The 22035-nt window shown below is 40.4% G+C and overlaps 1 protein-coding gene across 1 annotated transcript in view; it reads left to right on the top strand.

The window, feature by feature from the left end:
- Positions 1-243: 243 nt before the first annotated feature.
- Positions 244-22035, top strand: part of TAOK1 (TAO kinase 1) — a 35527-nt gene continuing 13735 nt past the window's right edge. Inside the window, exons 1-13 of the mRNA XM_009645171.2 lie at positions 244-470; positions 4630-4701; positions 7678-7779; positions 9156-9201; positions 10074-10170; positions 10957-11070; positions 11832-11923; positions 14469-14562; positions 15957-16038; positions 18048-18215; positions 19078-19281; positions 20502-20636; positions 21216-21452. Coding sequence (XP_009643466.1) covers positions 339-470; positions 4630-4701; positions 7678-7779; positions 9156-9201; positions 10074-10170; positions 10957-11070; positions 11832-11923; positions 14469-14562; positions 15957-16038; positions 18048-18215; positions 19078-19281; positions 20502-20636; positions 21216-21452 — 1575 coding nt within the window. The 5' untranslated portion in view covers positions 244-338. The remainder of the gene's footprint in view (positions 471-4629; positions 4702-7677; positions 7780-9155; positions 9202-10073; positions 10171-10956; positions 11071-11831; positions 11924-14468; positions 14563-15956; positions 16039-18047; positions 18216-19077; positions 19282-20501; positions 20637-21215; positions 21453-22035) is intronic.

Genomic DNA, 22035 nt, shown 5'->3' on the forward strand with positions numbered 1-22035 from the left:
ACTGAGCAGATGCTGGAGCGAGGAATGTGTCTCATTTTGTGTTTTGATTTTGGTTTGTGTTCTGTAGAAATGCTTGACTGCTGTCGCAGTCCCACTGTGACATTATCCCAGCAGATAGGTTGCATTGCTCCACGCGACCGGGATGCTTGCTCTGGAAGAAGTGGAAGCTGCTCCACTGTAGCTTTGTTTCTGCCTCATTGAGAAGAGGATAATCAGTGAAGGATTGCAATTTTTTTCTTGCAGTAATCCATGCTGAAGAGGCTCCATTCATACAGATGAACCAAGGGTTGAGGCAGCACTTTAAACCCAGATAGTCGGTCGGCTAACTGCCCAGCAGGATGCCATCAACCAGCCGAGCGGGCAGCCTGAAGGACCCAGAAATTGCAGAGCTCTTCTTCAAAGAAGACCCAGAAAAGCTCTTCACAGATCTCCGAGAGATTGGCCATGGAAGCTTCGGAGCAGTTTATTTTGTAAGTAGCTTCGTGACTTGTGCATTTTAGCTTTTTATCTTTAAACTGTGGTTGTAGACTTTGAACATATTGAGGGAAAGAACCTACTGCAAATCTTTTTGTATGGTGTTTCGGGCAGAGATGTGTTCTTGTGTGTCTGTACAGTCGCAGTCCTTTCACAGACTCACAGTATCTGTAAGGTGTTTGCATATAAACTGAAAAGAAAAACTGGAAATGTGGCCCTTGCCTGGTGCTTTTAGGTGCATCGTTATGCTGCAAGCAGGGATTTATCTGCAAATTAAAACGTGGACTTCTGCTCCATTGATTCTGACTGGCGATGCAGTTCTCTTGGTCTGATCATCTCCTTATCATCTCTTGTCCCATGAGAGAAATTGAATTCCCTCTCCCTTCTTGCATACCCCCGGGCCCCCCTAAAGCCTTTCTTTGTGTTTGACACCTGAATGTTGGCGCTTTTGTTATCATTTGTCCTGTCACATCCTTCCCTACTGCAGGCAAGAATCCTGGTATTCATCTGCATTAAACTTATTTGACGTGAACGTCTGGACAGCAGAATTTTTCCCAGGCTGCTTGTATAGCTCAACCAGAGGTTGGATGTCTCATGGTAACCTCATTTGCAGGTTGCTGTATGTTAACCAAAGTGCATACTGTGAGACCTTCATTAAAAAACCATTTTCCTCAGAAAACCTTTTCACATTTATAATTATAGGAGGTGTGGCCAAACCTGCCAATTTTCCTTCAGAAAACCATTTGTGTCAGTATTTTATGAGATGCCTATTCATTGTTAATAATTGAAGCAGACCATGTTGGGAACCTTCCAGCACAAATTTAATGCAGCACAGATGAACTAATTAGGAAAAGCTTCTTAATTTTGTTCCCTGCTTAAAACTATGAGCCGCCACTGTCTGGGAACAGATCTGGGGGAGGCAGTGTTTTCTAATGAAACAGTACTCACCTGCAGCCTTCGCTTCATCTCATTTACTCACTTGGGTTAAAGAGTGGATATAAAGGGAGGGAACTGGCAAACCTGTCTTCCCGCTGTGTGGAAATGTTGAAGTTTTTTGGGAATGCTGTGTCTTCTAGAGGTGTATGTGAACCATGCAGGTATGGAAAACCAGCATACGGCTAGAGGTAACCTGCGCGCTGGGGTGCTCACAGCGTTCCCTCACGTCGGCAGGAAGCTGCCATCGTGGCATTTATAGACTGCCTCAACTTTGTAGTTTTGGTAAGGGCTGATTGCCTATTACCAGCTCCTTCTGCAAGGAGATTGAAAGTAAGAGGTCATTAATTCCTAGGCCCTTCTTTCTCTTTTTTTCCCTCACCATTTTAGACTACCCATTCATTAATAGGTTGGTATTTATTCACTAAAGAGTGCGGTTGCTTGACAGTGTTTGGATTGTGCTGCTTTGACAGAAAGCACGTCTAATCTGGCGCTTGCGGAAAGGCAAGCGTAAGCAGTGCATCGCACTACTCCAACCCATTCGGGGGCTTTCCAACAAATAAGATATGCTGTTGCTATTTCTGTGTTACGAAGTTTTAACCTGTAAGTTTTGTGTTGTGTTTTTATTCATATCTTTTTATTAGTAGCAGGTCTAAGATCTTGAATCTGAACCTGTTTCATGTAATGTACTTGATACCTCAAACAGAAGCCCAAAAGATGAGAAAGACAAACTGGAGAGAGAAATTTAGTGTAAATTAAGTAAGCATGAAGAACTGAGGTAGAGGAGGGTACGTCTTGGGTCCTTTATTCCTCTGTAAAGCATCTTAGGAAAATAGAGCATATTAGCATAGGGAAAAAACGTCTCTTAAGTTTCTTTAACAAGATTTTGCTTCTGCTAATGCAAACAAACTTTCTCTAATCAATGTAATATTGGATTGTAGTTAATAACCGCTCAAAAGCGTATTACCAAAGCCAATGACATAGCTGTACCTTTTCTTTGCTTGTGCTTTGCTTGTATCACTGCTGAAGTTTCTCTGGTCACCAGATGTTGATCCTCTGTATGGAATTTTCAGAGGAAGGCAGGATAAATGCACATAAATGGCTGCCATAAAACAAGCCTTGTTCATTTGGATTGTTTAAGTTAAGCCGGCCTGGTAACATCTTCATGGCTTTTTGTTTAGGAACTGTCTTTTTTCAATTATTCAAGATCACAAGGAAACTAAAAAAGCAAATTAAACTCCATGGCCGTAACATTCATGGGGTGTCAGCCGTGATGGTTCTCCCTCTCTCAGCCCTGCCGTAGCAGTGAAGGACTGTAGGTGTTGGGCAAACGCAATCAGGGGTTGCTTGCTTGGGTTTTCTAATACATAGCAACCCCCCAGTTTCCTTTCGTTGCATACAGCCTGGACCAAAAATGTTGATGATAAATAGTAATTAACCAGTAAAAAAATCCCTAGAATCCTGAAATCTCCCCCTGCCTTTTTTTTTAAATGCAGTTTAGTCTTTCGTTGCTAGCTGTACCTTCCTTGCTTTCCTTTAGCGGTGATCGGGAGAAGGGGTGATCTTACCCGATGGCTGGCTAAGAACAATTCGCTCCCGTCTCTTTCTTTGTTTCTGTTAATCTGGCAGTGGCAGAAAGACTCTTTTTTTTTTTTTTTTTTTTTTTAAATCTTTCATAATTGACATGAATTTTGCTGGTTCACCTCATGGTTTTAGTTTCTTAGAAACTGTGAGTCTGGCACCTCTGAATCATTTTGCTATTATCCTGCTCTGCAGTGCAATAACAGCTTTTGCTTGACACGGGAAACCTCCTGCGCTGGAAGGCTGCAGATGGAGCAGAAGAACCCCCTCTCTTTTGTTCCTTCTGCTCTACTCTAGTATTTTGCTTGCCTCTCTTACTGCACTTTTTCACCAATTTGAATGTTTCAGAGATTGTCTCTAATTAGTAAAGATCTAGGAGGTAGAATTCTGTTCTTCCTTTTTTGCCTCAAAACCCAAAAATAGTCATGTGCCCCCCCCTCGCCCTCCCAACCTTAGAGGTACTGTAATACGTCCTACTGGGACAGTAGGAAGGATCCTCTCAAACAGAAAGAAAACTAAATATAGTCTTGGTTCAAGCTTATCATAACTGGTTGAAATAAAGACTGACAGGGAATTCTGGGAATCTCTGTAATGAACGGCAGAATTAAAACATGACTGAAAAACCTTTTTACAAAAGGCAGAATCTGGTGCTTCATTAATCCATGTTCTGATAGGCTGTGCTTGATAGTAAAAATGTATTAAAAATCAGCATTTTCATCAGTCATCAGTGAATGCTGTGGTGCATGTTATTTTGATTTATATTGTTTGGCTTTGTATCCAGGTTGATTATTCTTACCAGAGAGGCTCAAAGGCCTTTTCCTCCACTACCTGCTCCTGCTGCTGAAATCCCTAACAGAGGAGAGGCTGGGGTCCTGGCTGGAGCAACCCTTCCTGCAAGGGGGAGCCACGCTGCCCCTTCTCCTCCCAGGGTGAAGGAGCCGTTGCTTTGGTGCAAAATTAAACAAAAATTTGTCTCCTCCTATCTTGGATTCATGTTGTCTGAAGTCAGGAAGTCTGCCTTTGAAGTATGAAGTCATGTACCTTTATTGTGCAGTGTAAATAATAATCTTACCGGAGTGAGAAAGTGAAAGTCAGAATGGGAATCTGAGGATGGGTCGCTTAGATCGCTGCCATCTCTATCATCTGCCGTCCTTTAAGACACAACAGCTAATTTGTGGGAGAAAGCTGCCGGTGTCTGGAGCAGGGATCTCCCATGCATCCTGTGGCATCTTTGCTTATCTTTGGAATGGAACAAGGGGGTTGAGCCTTGATTGGTCTGGAATGGACCTGGGCAGGGAGAGAAGTTGATTTAGGGAAAATCCATTCTACTTGAATCACAGCTGCTTTTATTAAGCTGTGATTTTTAGTTTAGAAGCGATGGTGCTCGACTCCGACAGAGACTTGCTGGATGCAGACCACGGAAAATTGACGTACCTTGTCTCACAAGCAGGAGGTGATCTGTAACTTTGGAAGGAAATTTCTGATAGATGCAGCAGTCGCACCCCTTGGAAGATATTTTAGTTTAACTCTCTGCAAAAGTTAACTAATGGATAAAGATTTTTCGTTGCGAGTATGTTTGGTTTACGTCGTAAGGGAAATGGTGATCTGAAGAAACTGATGCATCCTGTTTCCATGTTACAGGCACGTGATGTGCGCACCAATGAAGTGGTGGCCATCAAGAAAATGTCATATAGTGGGAAGCAGTCCAATGAGGTATGTAGAACATGCTGCTTATTAAATCTTGACTATTGCAAATACTTATTATATGGGATGATTTTAATTAGCTTGGGTGACAACAAGAGCAATCTTTCCTATAACTGTAAAGGTGAATGAGGGTACTTTGTGAACAAAAAAAAATTACTGTTCACAGTGCATTTCTGCCTAATCTGCTCCTGGAAAAGATGGGTAGGACTCATTGCTGCCAGACACAAAGGGCTCTTTTATGGGACTACATAAATGTGTAGAAAGCAAAAAAGAAAATTAAAAACGGTAGCTTTGCATGTTACTATGTCTCATTGGCCTTAAAGGGTATTTGAAATGGAATGTTTAAAATAACAATGTTGCTTACTGGACAAAGGAATAATAGCAACGGATGTGAAAGAGTCAGAGGGAATCTTGCTTGTACAAAGTAAGGCAGAATGCATCCTTCCCTGGAATGACTGCACTGATGAGGAGCTAAAACAAAAGCAAAACAGCAGTGAATGAATGAGTGTGAAAATCTGAACAGCAGCATAATTATGGAATTGCTGCCAGAGCTAGGGATTAAGGCAGCCTTTGCAGAGAGGTCTGGAAAAGTAGGCCTCTGAGATTTCAACGTTAAGTGTTTTCATGGCCACCCCAGATGTGTGTTTTTTCCCTAGGACACTTAACAGAGATAATTGATTTTATACTTGAAATGTTTTAAGTGCTAATACAGATTCTTCAAAAGCCCAGCATGACATGAACAGCTGATTTGGTATTATTTCTGGTAAACGACATCTATCAAATTGTGGCATGATTTTTTTTTCAACAGAAGGATTTATTGTAACCATGTTGTTCAAGGCATTCATGGTTCCCTCCCTCCATTCTCTGTATTCCAGTCCTAGAAACAGTCTTGCTCTGATGAGTTTGACTAACAGCTCCTTGCTTTCTGTGCCTGCCTTTTGGGTATTGATCATCTGCGCTACAAGGAGCTGAACTATTCCTTCCTTTCAGTGTGTGTGTCTATGTATCTGTGTAGGAGGTAGAGGTGGCAGTGTCTCTCCAGCAGTCCTAAATTCTAGCTTCATCGTTAAATTTGCTATGTGTGTCTCTATTTTGTCACTGCGGTGACTTGTTTAACTGTGTACTGATGAAAGAATAATTTGTACTTACTACTTGTCCCACTGTTTTAATTACTGTGAGCTATAAATACTCTATTCACATGAATGAAACAAACTGTGCATGCTTCAGAAATAGCTTTTGTTTGTCTTCAATGCATATGTTTCTTTATTTTCAAGAAAGTAATAAGACCAGGATTAAAACGCTTTCTATTTTACTTCTGTATTTATTTGTTTTGTTCAGAAGTTTGCTAGACTTATTGCTTAGCCTATGTAAAGAAAATGGATTAAGGGCATTCTGGTATCGTTTATATTTACTTTGGTTTCATAATAAGATTTTATCATTAGTGGGAACAATTATTCTCTAAAATAAGGACATATTCTAAAAATAAGTTTAAAACCTTTCAAATATGTAGTACTGTGCTCTTAATGTGATCTTGGAGCTTTTTTTTGTGCAGGAAATCATGAATACGTCTTGACTAATATATTACCTCTCTCTTCCCAGTATAGAAGTTTAGCGTGACACTTTCTTGGGTTGGCTTTTATTGCTTAGTACCTCAAAGCCTTTGAGGCTAAAGGTACAAGGCAACTCAGTCGTTCTTGTACTGGAACGTGGGCATCAGTGGGAGAGCCCATGTTGGTACAGCTGCACTAACGTCCTTCTCATGAAGTCTCTGGTGTTGAGAAGTGCTTGGTCAATAAGCTGCCTTGGTTGTGGCTGCTGTGTTCCCTCGTTTCTTTTGCTTCTCTAACTGTAAAAAATCTATTGAGGAAGATTTAGGTTTTGTACGTGTTTTCCAAAGCATTTGGGTATATGGGACCTCTGTCCATCTATGAATCCTAGGCACATATGTACACCTGAAGAAGTGTGTGCTGAGAGATGACCAGAACCTGGAAAACAGCTGTTGAACCTTTTGGTGTTGGACAGCGTTTCTCTACTTCTGATTAACTTCAGAACTGATACTCCTTCTCGAAAACATTTTCAGTGTCAGCACTGCCATGTTGACATCTGCCTACTTAAATGGTTTCAGCTACTGCATTTGTTCTTGAAAAATCTTTCCCGGTCATTGTAGTTTTGCTGTTGCACTTACAAGTTTTTGCCTTTCTTGCCAGAAGAGGTGTGGATGTGCAGCAAATGGGAGGACTTGATTTCCTCCAAGGGGAGTAATGGCAGTGTCTGGGCACACATTGGAAAACGAAATTTTTACCTCTTCCATACTTCAGAGTTGCCCTGGCAAAGCTCCCCTTATGATAAACCTGGATTTTGTTTTATCTGCTTATTCTTCCACTCCTGCAGAACCATCCCCTGATCTAATAGGTAACTCATTTTAAATCGGTCCTTGTAAAGACTAAACTGGTAATGGAGAAACATTATCAAGAAAGCAGTCAGATATTTGGTGGCTGATAAATGGAGCCTCATCCGGTGTAATACAGTTACTAGCAGGGATAGATCTTCATATCTACAAGAGTTAAGTGAGAGGCAGTGGATCCTGCCAAAGGACACTTACTGTCCACATCTCTTTCAGGTTGGGATGTGTGTTTGATTTGACAACAGGAGTGGTATCCCTTAAAGAAAGGATTGCTTTTTTTTTTTGTGGACTTTCTCAGATATTAAGTGTTTACCAGTATATCCTATGTGTACATATAAACTATTACCTTGATGAGAGATCCTTAAATGTTTTCTGTACAGCCTAATTGATCAACTTCTTGTTTTGTAGATCTGCTGAGGAGTTAAGCAGTGAACATCATGGTGTCGATGTAAATTTATTTTGATTTGGAACCTTAAAATGGTTTTGCCTCTTAAAATAATTAAATGACATACTAACTTAACAACAACCAAAAAAAAGGTAACAGTTTTATAAAGTCTTTCTATTCTTTTTATTTTCTACAGAAATGGCAGGATATTATTAAGGAAGTCAAGTTCCTCCAAAGAATAAAACACCCTAACAGTATAGAATACAAAGGCTGCTATTTGCGGGAGCATACAGCATGGGTAAGCATCTGCTGCACTCTGCACTTCTCTTGCCTTGGTTAAAGGCGCGTTAAAATACCTCCAGCCTGCTTTCAAGAGGCACCTGAACGTTTGCTGCATGGCACAGACTCAGATGAGAGTAGCCAAGGATCTGACGGATGCTCAGCAAAACTGACTATAGTTTTTGGAAACAAGATTTAGGGAAATTTTCCCTTTCGCTGGCAGAGTAGGGTGATTGTGCTGTTGTTCAAGTGTATTTAGCTTGATGGGTGAGTATTTAAAATAAATAATAATGATGGGGACACATGACACACACCCACCAAATTTATCCATCGCTTTTCTTGCTGTAAAGAAAGGTGACAATTTCACTTGTACGGACTGGAAGGCAAGTATGGCAACTGTATTAGATACTTGCAGGTCATTGAACAACACGCTTGGAATGCCACAGAGTATTAATGGTTCAGTACTTCACAGGTGGACTGAATATGTTCCAGAAGTAAGCGTTCAGTTGTATTCTAATGAAAGAGGTTAGAATCTCTACTGATAATTGTAATTAAGCTATATTTTGAGCAGCTAATATTTCTACTATTTAAATTCTTCTGTTGTATATTGTTTAATTCTGTTGTCATTTTTGTGTGTGTGAATGTAGATGACAAAACCAAGTAGCTGGTTTTCTCTGGCTGTCATCTCCTACCCGGTTTCATACATTTGATTTAAACAAACAAAAAACCCCAACCCTCCCCCCACCTCACCTTAAATTTGGTTTATTTGAGTTTGCTTGCATAAAAAGCATGTGTAGGAATAGATGCGATTGGCTATGCAGAGGAGGAATTTTGTCAAATAAAAGTATGATCTAGCACCTCTCATTGACAAAATTTTTGTAGTACGATATACTAAAGAAATCATATTGTCGAACTAATAGTTTAAATTGTAAGTACTGTTCATGTATTAGCTTCAATAAATCTGTAGGACAGAGTTTTCGTTTCTTTTTTGAAATCTGACTGGGACAAAATGTTAAGTAAATCCCTAAATAGCCCTTTAATACTGCGATAAGCTTGTTAAGTGCAATTTAACATTCCTGTTAAGTACGTGCATATAAAATAAGATACGTAATACAATACATAACTGGTTATGAATATGCTTTTGTCTTCCTTACAAGTTGTATTGGTATCTCACACAGGAAGGCTATGCTAATTCCAGTTAGAGCTGTCCTACTGGGAGGGGTCAGTGCGGCAGCGCTAGGATGGGGCTTACGTTACAAGCAGTACTTGTTTTGTTAGAGCAGTCTGCATTGTATGCAGCAGTGATTACTTCTGGATTTCTCCAGAGAAATCTAGAAAACATGCATTTACTGTTAGAGATTTTTCTAACAACTCTTTTGATTTCTTCCCGTACAGCTTGTTATGGAATATTGTTTAGGATCAGCATCAGACTTACTAGAAGGTATGTCATGCACGTTTACTTGACTGAAAGTCAGAAGTATAATACTGAAGTAGGCGGTTACAGCACCACAGAATTGTCCTTGAGTATATAGTTTCTATTTGGGGGCAGAGTGTGTGTGAACAGTCGCAGTTTTTCAAATTCTTGCATGGCTGTAATGGTTTTTCTGTAGAATATTGGCTTTCCTAGGTGCCTCGTTTCTCCTTGGTTCATAGTATTTTAAAGTTGTCAGTCAGCTATTTATTTTCTTCTGAGTTTTAGGTTCTCCTGTCATGACAGTTCAAGATTTATTTCTGAAAACCCTTGCTGTTGATCCTAAAGCTTACGAACAACTGTAGGCCTGTTGGCTAAAATAGCACTGCAGCGGTAGGAGGGTTTTGCTTGATGAGGTCTTTTGTTAAATAGTCGTTTTTCTATCAGGCTTCTTGAAGTGAACTTTCTTTGAAGATATATGTGTGGCCAGTAAGTTGTTCATCTCCTTTCCTTGCCAGAAGTGTTTCAGGACAAAAGGCTGAACTGCTGGAGAGTGATCTGTGTTGCTACAGTTTGTTTATTCATGTGCGAATTGTCGTAAAGTTCTGGGGTTTGGGATTTAGCTTCATTAATGGGAAACTGAATATTGAGTAGCTTATGGCTGCAAAGTAGTCTCCTTTTGATAGTAATAAATAGCTGCTGGTTTACAGTGAGATTATATCTGATTACAGAAGGTACTCTACACTGTGAACTTATTTTTACATTTGCTTCTCATACTGAACTGAGTAAAAATGAAGTTTTAGTGTTTTCTCTCTGTTTACATTGTTAACAGTACTCACTTGCATGCTGCAAACTGCATTGTTTTCTTTAATATTGAACTTCAAATAAATTCTTTCCTTAAGTTCATAAAAAGCCATTGCAAGAAGTGGAAATAGCAGCAATTACCCATGGTGCTCTCCAGGGATTAGCATACTTGCATTCTCACAATATGATCCATAGGTAAGTGGTTATAATTCTGTTGTCTCACACACTTACAGGTAATTTACCTTGTGATTGTATTTCCTTCATTCCAAATTTAATATTTGTAAGCAGAGATTTTCTTTTTGCAGTGTCCGTATGCTCCCGAACTAGTGATTTATAGTACTCAAATAGCGACCTCTGTATCTCCGTATGCACTGTCTCTTACAGCTGGTGTTGTAATTTCTGCAGAATTGCTTTGAATCTGCTAAGCTTTCCAATACTTGATATGATGCTGATTGTTCCCTGAAGCAGCAAATGGCCAGGCAGGCTGAGTTCACCTCAATAGCTTGTAGCAACTGCAAGGCAAAGATTGCTGGGGCGGGGGGGAAGTGCTAATACTTGAAAAATTAGTTTTACATGAACACACATGTTGAGAAGCACACATAAGTATGGGATGCAAATGCTCTTTGTGTTTGAAGTACCTGCTGTGTTTTAGTAGGATAAAGGATTTGAATCGTTACATTATTAGGGCTTATAAAGGATGTAGTTGGTTCAGAAGGTTTTTGCTGAACTCTATATGAAGCTTATCCAGGTGTGCCATTTTAAGTTGATTTTTAAGACAAACTAGAGTCCAAGATTAAGGTCCTTGTTAAGCAATTAAACTAAAGATTAAAGATTTTGTATTTGGAGGAAACATGGGTATTCTGCAGCTTGGGCATGTGAATACCAGCATATTTTGTAGTCTGTCCTGTGGAAGGTTTTTGGTTTTGGTTTTTTTTTTTTTATTGGAGAGGAATAATACTGACATTTGTATTCTATAACCAGAGATATCAAGGCAGGAAACATCCTGCTGACAGAGCCAGGACAGGTGAAACTTGCTGACTTTGGGTCTGCTTCCATAGCATCTCCTGCCAACTCATTTGTGGGGACGCCATATTGGTAAGCCAAGGGTTTTTTGCATTTCTGGCTTTGCGAAGTAAAAGGATCATTTATTGGGTATTTAATATACTTGGGCTTTATTGGAACTAGCTTTGTAATCTTCCGGTTGTGGTAGTGATAAAATGTACTTTGCAAAAAAAGATTAAATAGTAATTAGGCTCTGCCTTCATGAAATCGTGAACCCTTGTATCTGTAGTTCACAAAAAGTAATAAAAATATTTTATTATTCTACTTACCCTGATTTTAAGTGGTAGAGGTGGGATTAAATCATTTGTAATATATTTTAATCGCTCCCCCCGGTGGTTTTAACAATTCGTATGTTCTCACCGCGTCTGGTTGTTGAAATAACTGAAGTGTTTTTTCTTTCATAGGAAAGGCCAGGTTCATTGAACAAAACCCTTTGCAGATCCCTTGTATGCTTTTGATCTCTTACACCTAACCTGTGGTGTTTACACAACCGCATGCTATAACTCTTTCACCAGTCGGCCAGCCAGCTAAACTATGGAGATGTGGGAGGGCGAAAAGGTGGCGATGCTCCTAGAGAGCTGGGCAAAGCACAGGAGAACATCGCGCATCCTCTCTATAGGCTTGTGCTAGTGTGGGCGCCTGGTCTTTGTTCCCAGTATCCCATGTTTATGCCTGATAACTTGGGGAACAGTTTGTTTACGGTAGCTGAAATCAGTGAAACAGCTTGTTTCATTGAGATGATGATAATGTGTTCCATTGCACACAATTTTATGAGCACCAATTTCCTGTTTTAGGATGGCCCCAGAAGTGATTTTAGCCATGGATGAAGGGCAGTATGATGGCAAAGTAGATGTTTGGTCTCTTGGAATTACCTGTATTGAGTTAGGTAAGTTATTTTATTTGAAAAATTATAAAATGTAGTTATTTAATACCTAGAACTTATTCAGCTGAATCACAGTGCAGATCATCTACGCTTCCTTCCTTGTTCTGGTTTCTCTGGGACTTCAGTTTTAGAGAAAAGACCTAAATGTGTTCTCTAGAATTCCAGACCCAGTCTCCGATTTGATGTTTATTGAACTGGTGTTTTCATTACCTGAAGAAAAAGAGTTATATAGACAAAGAAAACAGGCAAGCTGTATAAAGGTGTTCACATTCTGTGAGAGAGGCAGTTAACTTTTGAACTGAAAAACAGTCTGTTTGCTGAACAGCTCTGGAGATGAACCATTAAAAGTACCAGTGTGAAAATGTATTTGATGATATAAGTTGATATTGTTTGCATGAAAGTTTAAGATGCATTAACAAGTCCTGCAATAATGAAGTTTTGGATACATGGACAGCTTCAAAGCTATATTCAGTGTATGTTGTCACTTGTGAATAGATTTGGCTGGAAAATATCTCTCTCCCCCCCTTTTCCTTTCTCTCTTTTTTTTTTTCAAAGAAAAAGATACAGAATAGTTGAGTTTTGAAGCGGTAACCTATAAATCAACCCCAAAAAAATTATGGCACTGCCATTACAACAGACTCCTTAAAGCAGAACGTCAATTTAAAAGGACTGTGTTTGTACCGCATTCTATTTAAATTTAATGTGTAGTATTTTCTTGGAACAAAAATACACTTGCTGCAGCACACCACCGTGCTCAGCACTACTCAGGTTTAGTCAGGATCCAGCTCTCTAGAAGCACTTAGCTGTAAGTTTTTCTTGGGATGGTGAGGTTCAGTGCTGTTCATGGCACCTGAGGCTGTCCTACCATCCTTGTCAGATCTCATTGCTCGTGCTCCAAACCGACCTCGGTGGAGGAGCAGCCCAGCCAGGCAGCGAGAGCTCTCAGGAACACGCTAATCCATATGAACTGCATAGTTTAGCTAAAAATGCTGTCTGGCATTCCAAACTGTCAACTTCATTTTCTTCCAGGACGCGAAATAGATTCTTTCTTCAGAGCAGAGATTTTGTTGGTTGCCAATATAAAAGCAAGTTGAAGGGGTGTGACTGTCATGACAGAATCCTGCTCCGAGTGGAGTAAGGAGACTTGGCTGGCTGCAGCGCTCCAGGAATGCAGTGAGCTCATGGCCACCACACCCCCGGGTGCCTTCCTGCACGCTGCCTTTTTGCAATATGAAGCGTTAGGCTTCGTCTATGGCTTCTGGTGTGGTGGGAGGTGAGACTAGGTCAGGATGGTAGAGCATTGTAGGCTGGGTTGGTGTAGTTATCTCATTTGTGTTGGTTTGAATGAGCATGGGAAGAAGGTAGAAAATGAGACATCAAGTAGTCTTCTCAAACCATTACTTAGGCTTAGGGATGGCCTCATTGAGGGCTCGGTTTCAGTGTTTCCTAAGGATTTTTATTTTATTCAGGTGAGTTAAGAGAAAAAAAGAGAGAATAGTCAGTTAAAATAGTTTAAGGGGTCAGTTAAAATAGTTTAATGGATAATCAGACTGATCCTCGATAACGGCAACTGGTTATCTGACAGATTAGAGAAGGTTAAGTGCTACATTTGAGGAAAGGCTTAACTCCTCGATTTATCCTTTCTGAGGAATTTGTAGGACTTAGTCCGTCCTCTGATAGCAATGAGTGAACAGTGATCTCTGATACATAGCTTGCTGCTACTATTCAACTCAAAATTAAAAAGCAGAATAAGAAAACTAGCATTATTTTTTCCTTGTTTGTTTTTTTTCAGAACAGAAAGTTTTCTGTTACATTTTCACTGGTGTAGGAACGTCCTCATGGCCTGACCAGCTTCTCTGGAATGTTTATGGCGAGGCTGAGCTTCATAGGTTTACCCCATAAACATTCTGATGAAGCTTCAATTTTGTTGTTACAGTGAGATCATCTCCTTCCTCATTAAGCTTTCATGCTGTGTCAGTCTATAAGAGTAACACAAGCCTGAAAGGGAGAGAAGAGCCAAAGAGAATGCAACTCTCAAAATAGTATAAAGAGTTGGCCTGTTACACGTGCTTAGTCAGTTTAGTGTGATTTGATGGTTCTTGTAACCGACTTTTTCTTCATCACTGCTGTCCTGCTAGAATTAAATATTTATTAGATTTTTAGCAACCGTACCTTAAAAAAAATGGGGGGCGGAGTATGAGACCAAGAATGGTTAGTGGCTGAACACCGAGTATAGAGCTTACTGTTAACTTACTCCTATTTTAGTACATTAAAATGAGTCAGAGAACTCAACTATGATAAACCACGTAATTGAAAAGCTTGAGAGAACAAGGCATTTGATCTTCAAAGTGCTTTCATCTTCTGCAATGGTATAGGACATATGCCAACATATCTCTCTGATTGCAGGGTAGGGTTGGTTTGGGGTTCCGTGTTCGGGCAATAGTGATTCTGCTGATGTGGTTTTCTTTTTAAAGGGATGTAAACTAAAAAAGAACAAAAAAACATGAGACTATCTCCCTATATAAAAATTATTTTCTTTTGTGTGCAGCGGAAAGGAAGCCTCCTTTGTTTAATATGAACGCAATGAGTGCCTTATATCACATAGCGCAGAATGAATCCCCTACACTACAGTCTAATGAATGGTGAGTATTACTGAGGGAGGAATGTTGTAGGGCATTGCTGTAAATGGAGTGCTTTGTCATGCTGAGTTCTTGAAATGGCTGGATTCCTGTTGGGAGGTTGTGAGCTGGAAGGTTCTTACTAGGTTTGCTATACATTCTATATACAAAATTGACCCATTACTAAATATGCATTTTAGACTCTAGAATGTAGTAGAAACAGGACATGCTGCTGGGAGAACATAAGATCCTGTAAAAAAATTCAGTTCGTGGGTCAGTAAACTTTAGAAGCTCCCAGGCTAGCCAAAAATGTGGTTTTTAGTGTTTTTTAATCACAAACCACACTGTCATTTCTTAAATCTTGTTTTGTTGAAGTGTTGCTTTGCAAGATGAAGACACTGCTTGTGTGCGGCAAGTGTCTGTTGCATAAACTTGGGAAGAATAAAGCACAGTAGTAACATTTTGTGCCTCCCAGCCTCAACAACCGTCTTCTGAAACGGCAAACACAGTAAACTAATTTCAAAAGTGAAAAAATTGCTAATCATGTTTTTTGGAGCCATAGTCCTCGGCTTCTAGCAAAATACATTGTGCCATATCTTTGTAACTTTTTTTTTTACTTTTGAGATTTTCTGGTTAGGCTATTTCACACCCTGGTGCTTGACAAAACATTCAACTAATTTTATGCATTTTTCTGGCAAAAAAATGCAATAATTTAATATACTGAAAAACCGCAGTAACCAAAACCCCCATTACATGATGGGAGGGGGGGAGCAGTGGGGGAAGAAAAATAAAACCTGTACAACTGATATGCTGCTGCTTTTGGGGTATCATCGTACCCTTCTGAAAAGCTGTGTTCAGAGAAAGAAAGGGCAAAATTCAGAATTTTAGCTTATGGAGGGAGAGGTGTTACTAAACAAATACTGCCCTTGTCTTCCTTGTGACAGATTGCCCACCAGGGCAGAAGTTGTGTCTGAGGGGCCAAAGTGCGTAAATACAGTTTGCAGATGAAACACCTGGGCACAGGGGTGAAACAGGGCAGGGGCTCCGATTAGACCTTGAAGAGTTTGTGCAATACAGAATTTGACAGGATTGATGCTTGCATCAAGATATGTGGGTGTCTGCCTTTATACAGAAACTCCCTTCCTCTCGAATTGCCCCGTAGTTTTGCATTCTTAAGCTGAAACATTTTGGCTGGAAGCAGAGCTTAAAGGGATCTCCCTACCAGTAGCGGTGGGCTTTGGCTTGACTAGGGACATCAGGGGCTGTAGTATGAACTGCTGGGGTTGTGTGGTTTCTCCCCACTCTTTCTACTAGCAGTGTCCAAATGTGAATGTCTTGATTCCTTAATGAGCTTTGAAAATTAGACTGGGTAGTTAACTCACATGTTGGTTTGGTTTTTTTCTCTTTCCTTGCCACAGGTCTGATTATTTTCGAAACTTCGTAGATTCTTGTCTCCAGAAAATTCCTCAAGACAGGCCTACATCAGAGGAGCTTCTGAAGGTTGGCTTGTTTGTCCTTTCTGTTTTCCACATGGTATTAAAAAGGGGCCGTGCCCTGTGACATGCTTCTGTCTCACCTACCGTACGAGGTTACGGTTAACGACGTGCTCTCTGCCCATTACCCCTAACACCTTTGAGCTGAGGGTGCTGTGGAGTGTACTGAGCTGGTGGTCCTGGCTTTAGTGCCCCTTTGCAGTGTCTCAGGTTCTGAGTGATTGCTCGGTTCCCCGAGCAATGCTCCAGTTCCCTGAGTGATGCTCCAAGCCAGCCTTGTCCTCCTCATGAAAGGACACCACAGCAAGTGACACTGGATGACCATCAACTTGTCGAGAGTTTCAGTTTCTTAAGCTATCAGTCTATCCTTCCAGTGATTATAATTAATCCTGACAGAGCTGCCATGCGTTAGTTAACAAATACCTTTTGTTACTCCCCTCTTTATTCTATGCTATATATACCCCTAAAGGCTTTTTATCCTCTCCCATCACCTGTGCGCTTTAGTAGAACTGAAATTCATTGTTCTAATGGTATCCCTGGGGGAAGGGGGCAGAGGAAAGCAGTGTTTCTTCCCCATACTTTTCCTTGACACGAATAAGCCTCAGCCATCTGCAGGTTTTCTCCTGCTTTAATATTAGCCTTTTTTTTTTAATTCATTTATGCTCCTGTATGCTGCAGATACTTGATTTTTGTTGCTCTAGTCTGGCAACAAAGCCAATGTGGTAAATTGTTGCAAAAAGCTGACGTGTTCCTAAGTGAACGCAACTTGCACAGAAGTTAGGTGTTAGAGCTGCTTTATTCAAAGTGTGACTTTGATGGATTTCCTTGGTGGCATCAGGTGGCACTCAGAATTTTGCTAACTTGTCATTCTCTTTGCAGTGCTCGTGACATTATTTTTGGGGATTTTTATCCCAGCCATGTTTCTGCTAAACAGCGGTTTTCCAAAATTTTGCATTGCAGGGAAATGGATGCTATTTATGAAGGTTTTATCATCACCTTTTTGCATGTTTTTACTTAAATGGTTCTGGGGACTTTTGCCTCTTTAAAAACCAAGTGTTCAGAAAGTAAATGCAATTATCCAGTAAAGGTTTCGGTGTGGGTGTGTAGTCCTGCCATTTCAGAATTCTGCAGATTGGTTTTATTTTGAGCAATGCACTGCAATTAAAGAGAACATTGATGGAAATTAAACGTTTGTGAATGTATTCCTTCCATATCTATAGTCTGAAACAGCTGCATGCCACTTTACAGGGACAGGTAGGGAATGTGACATGTTGGAAATGGCAATGCAGCTCTCCAAAGGAACAAAATGAAACTAGCGGTGGTGTTAATAATGACTCATGCTTGCACAGCACATTTCATCTGGAGACTGCAAAAGCTGCTTCTGACATACATAGACAGGACTTGTTCTACCTATTGGAAAATGTAGCTACCTTTGCAGTGAAATGCAGTGAGTATTTAAAAAAAAAAAAAGAGCATAACATGGCTAACTGTTCTAGGGCTGGGCTTGGACGCTCACAGCCTATTTTAGGACTCAGAGCTGTATACCGAATATTTGATTCTCAAGCTTTGCTAAACAAGGAGAAGGGTTTTATTGTGAGAGTTAGCTGATGAGTTAATTAGCATTTGGTTAGAGATACTTAACCAGTCTAACACCTTTAGCATTTATGTTATTTGTTGCTCTTCCCCCTCTAAACCACAAGTAGATAATGTCTCTAAATACCCCAGCATCCAAAGAAGTCTAGGTTTAAATTGAGCCCATTTTCATGGTATGTGAAATACCATTTCTTGGGTTTTTTACATCTTTACTTTTTGGTGGACATCTCCCATCAGAAAGCAATCATTCTGAAATCTGTCTGGATCATGAAGTCTCAGAATAGTGTCAGTGTAAGCTGTGAAGATACTCTGCTTCTGTGCAGGGAAGAGCACTAGCAAACCCAGCTAGAGCTCATAATTTTATTCTCAAAGCATGTGTGCTGGAGGCGTTAGAGGTCATTCACCTATTTGTGTGTTCTACAGCACATGTTTGTTCTTCGGGAGCGGCCCGAAACAGTGTTAATAGACTTGATTCAGAGAACAAAGGATGCAGTGAGAGAACTGGACAACCTGCAGTATCGTAAAATGAAGAAGCTCCTCTTCCAGGAGGCGCACAATGGCCCTGCAGTTGAAACACAGGAGGAGGAGGAGGTGAGAGAAACTTTGGATTTCATCACTGAACCAGAAAATGATGCTGTCATTTAAATGACCACAACTCAGATATTGCTAAAAGGAATGGAGGCTGTTTACACACCTGGCTGTAAACTCTGTCTTCTCTCTATGCTTGGAATAAAGCTACCTCAAGGCACAAACAAGGACAAATAGGGTAGATGCCTAGTGCTGGCAAGAAGCTGTGCCATGTGTTCATGCTTGAACAGTTAGCTTCCAGTTCTGTAAATCCTAGCTTTCTTTGCTTGTTCATAAGGCTTCATGAGGACTCTTTCAGAAACTGCAGCTAACCTCTATTTTAACCATATGTACAAGGCCCTTGACAGTCTCCTAGTTTTGTCTGGAGAATGTTGTTCTGAGTCGTAAGACATAGATATTTGTACTTGGTTTTAAAAAGAAAACAAAAAGTCGTCAGGGAAATTTGTCTTCTTTGAGTTGCATGCTGCTGTCACCATGCAGAGATTGAGACTCTCTGGATTGCAGTTCTCACGTACAGAAAGGAACCGTGTGAGGTGCAGGGTTGCAGCTGAGCCCTTAGATGATGCTGGTGTCAGAACAGTTTCTGGTGACACGCTGTTGCTGATACATGATAGAGCTCAGCTTGTTAACAGGCTCACTGTTGAAAAGAATCTGACATCAGCCAGTTAATCTTGACAAGGTTGATTCTTTCTCTCCCCAGCATCCCACAAGAGAAATGTTTCATGGCAATGCCTGGAGGGTGGGAACTGCCATGACGTGGCAGGTAGATGCCTTTAGAAAGGAATGGAATGAACATTTCATTTGGTAATGCCCATAGGTACAGCTGTGATGGATTTGGATTTTCTTAATAATTCCTTTCTCCTAGGAACAAGATCATGGTGTCGGCAGGACAGGAACAGTGAACAGTGTCGGAAGTAATCAGTCCATTCCTAGTATGTCTATCAGTGCCAGTAGCCAAAGCAGTAGTGTTAACAGTCTTCCAGATGCCTCGGATGATAAGAGCGAGCTGGATATGATGGAGGGGGACCACACCGTGATGTCAAATAGCTCTGTCATTCATTTAAAGCCGGTAAGCATTGGATATTTACTGGATAACTTTGAAGGTGTAAAATGGGAGAGGATTTGCTTGGCATGATGACAAAAAGGTCAGTGCTTCCCATCTATCCTAAATCATTATCTGCAGGTTCTAATATTGCCTCCCAATATATTAATGTACACTGAAGTTCTGGAAGTTTGCTGTAAAAAATGTTTATTTCTGTTGATTCACTCAAAAATAATTTGCCAATTGCATTGTTTCAAAACCAGTTTACTGTGAGGAGTTGGAATGGCAGCTTGCAAATAGGTTTATTTAGTGGGTGCCCTAAACTTGCAGAGCTCCATGGGGCAAAAGGATGTGGGAGCTCCCCCTCTTTGCCTCTTAGTTAATGAATTTGTAGACCTAAGACCCTCAGCGGTGATTGAAATCTGTTCCTGAAGCACCAAGCTTCCCAGCACTTGATTTGAATAATTGGTTAATGAACAAAGATGCACAGAAGAAGGAGCACAGCGCTCTGGCCGTGGCAAGCTTTGAGACCACTTCTGCTGCTTTATCTCTGCACGATGAAGGATAAACTGGGGAGCGTCCCTCTGAACCATGCTGCTCTTGCTAAGGAGGGCTTATCACACCTTTTCTCAAACCAGTAACGTTTCCCTAGCTAATGATAGGTGTGGTTAGAATGTTTTGTTCTTTGCCCAGATACGCAACAAAGATGCAGGTATTTCCTCGGGGAGTTAATTAGGATATCATATCTAACTACTGATCGCTCTGTGATGAATGACAAACTCAAAATAAGAATGTGGAATACACCATGACAAATTCTAAAATTTGCTTTGAGGTATTTCTGTAGTGGGTGTAATGAAAATCTTCATCTGTCTTTCAGGGTTACAAAGATGTTGGTTTTTTTCCTTCAGACTTGATATAATCTACTTTATAGCTTTTATGTTTTGTCGAAGTAAACTGTTTAACTCCATTTTCAGTTTTCCATTTATTTTTCTCATTTTCAGCTTTAATTAGTAATTTTCCTCCTAGTAATAAAAATGCGCAATGAAATTTCCAAAAGCAAGGATCCTAGAGCAGAGCTTTTGTTGCAGGATATTCCTTCACCCGACTTACTGGCAGGAGGAGCTTTCAGGGCTGCTGAATGTAAAATGGTTTTTCTTCCTTTTAAATGTCTTTTCAACCAGACCAAAATAAAACTCTCTAGTAACACAGATTCTCTTTATTCTTTCACGTTAATATTTGCTGATAAGGAGGAAGAAAACTACAGAGAGGAATCAGATCCTCGAACAAGGGCATCAGAACCCCAGTCTCCTCCCCAAGTATCTCGCCACAAGTCTCATTATCGCAACCGAGAGCACTTTGCTACTATACGCACAGCGTCGCTGGTACGTTAAGGGTTTTATTTTGATGAAGTTGTATAGGGAGAGGTGCCTTTGAACGCAGGGCTATGAAACTACTTAGGGCTGTTAGGATTTCATCAGAATATGAGCTATCCTCGTTGACTGAGATATTATCACTGAAATAGTTTAACATAAGTTAATACACGCTTAAATGCGACACCTGGGCAAATGTAATTTGTGTATATTAGATATTTTCAAAACCAATATGCCTAGCAGGATGCAGGAAACTGTTTATAATAATAAGCTGGCTTTTATTTTCATAGGCCTATTATGTGTATTTGTGTGTATGTGCATATATATGCACACTCATTGCAGTGGGCTAAAAAGACGTTATTTAGTACCAGCTTTATGACAATTGTACAGTTCTTCTGCTGGAGCCTGTGTGAGCTTATCTTCTACGGCAGAATTCAGTTTTTAATTGCTCTGATGCCATTAGGATGTGTGCTTTTCTTTACAACAAAATCATATTTCTTTACTGAACAGTTTCTTTTGTGGTTTGAAGACTGCTGAAAAGCAGATTAAGAAACATTAACTTATTCTGGCCCAATGTGGTTACCTTCCTAGGTGACAAGGCAAATGCAGGAACATGAACAAGACTCTGAACTCCGAGAGCAGATGTCTGGCTATAAACGTATGAGACGGCAACACCAGAAGCAACTGATGGCATTAGAGAATAAACTGAAGGCAGAGATGGACGAGCATCGCCTCAGGTTGGACAAAGATCTTGAAACACAGCGTAACAATTTTGCCGCAGAAATGGAAAAGCTAATTAAAAAGCACCAAGCAGCCATGGAAAAAGAGGTAGGAGATTACAGCTTAGCAGACCAGTCTATATTTGTTAATTACATTGAATTGTCCACTTCCCCTCACTGATGAAGAGATGACTTCGTCGTCTCTTCCATGTCTGTTTTCAGGAGCCAAGCAAATTGCTAATTAGAAAAACGCTAATACCTCACCTCCTTACACTAAAGGCTTTATGTAACTAGAGGAAAGGTATGTCCTTCATCACAGGGCGATATACTAAATGTTAGTAGAGTGACCCCAGAAAAAATACTGTAAGGGTTTTCCTTTCTTTTGCCATGTATATGCTGTCAATAACTGGCTGCCATCAAGCGTTATGGAGGCAGATTAGCCTGCAGAGAAATGTGCCAGCTACGCTTAAGTGTTCACCATGTAGTTGCTTATGGATATGGGGGAGTTTATGCTTTTAAATAATTGATAATGAAGCGGTGCCGCCTACAGCGATTACTATTGATTCTTTGTTCATCTTGGATCTCTCAGTGGAGGGCTAAGGATATAGTTTATCATAAGGTGTTGACTTTGTTAGACAAGACTAGCTGAACAATAGGGCTGAGGAAATGAGGCACTGAAAGAGGATTCCTGC

The sequence above is a fragment of the Egretta garzetta genome, unplaced genomic scaffold (assembly GCF_000687185.1).
Source record: "Egretta garzetta isolate BGI_Z169 unplaced genomic scaffold, ASM68718v1 scaffold108, whole genome shotgun sequence".
NCBI classification, from domain to species: Eukaryota; Metazoa; Chordata; class Aves; order Pelecaniformes; family Ardeidae; genus Egretta; species Egretta garzetta.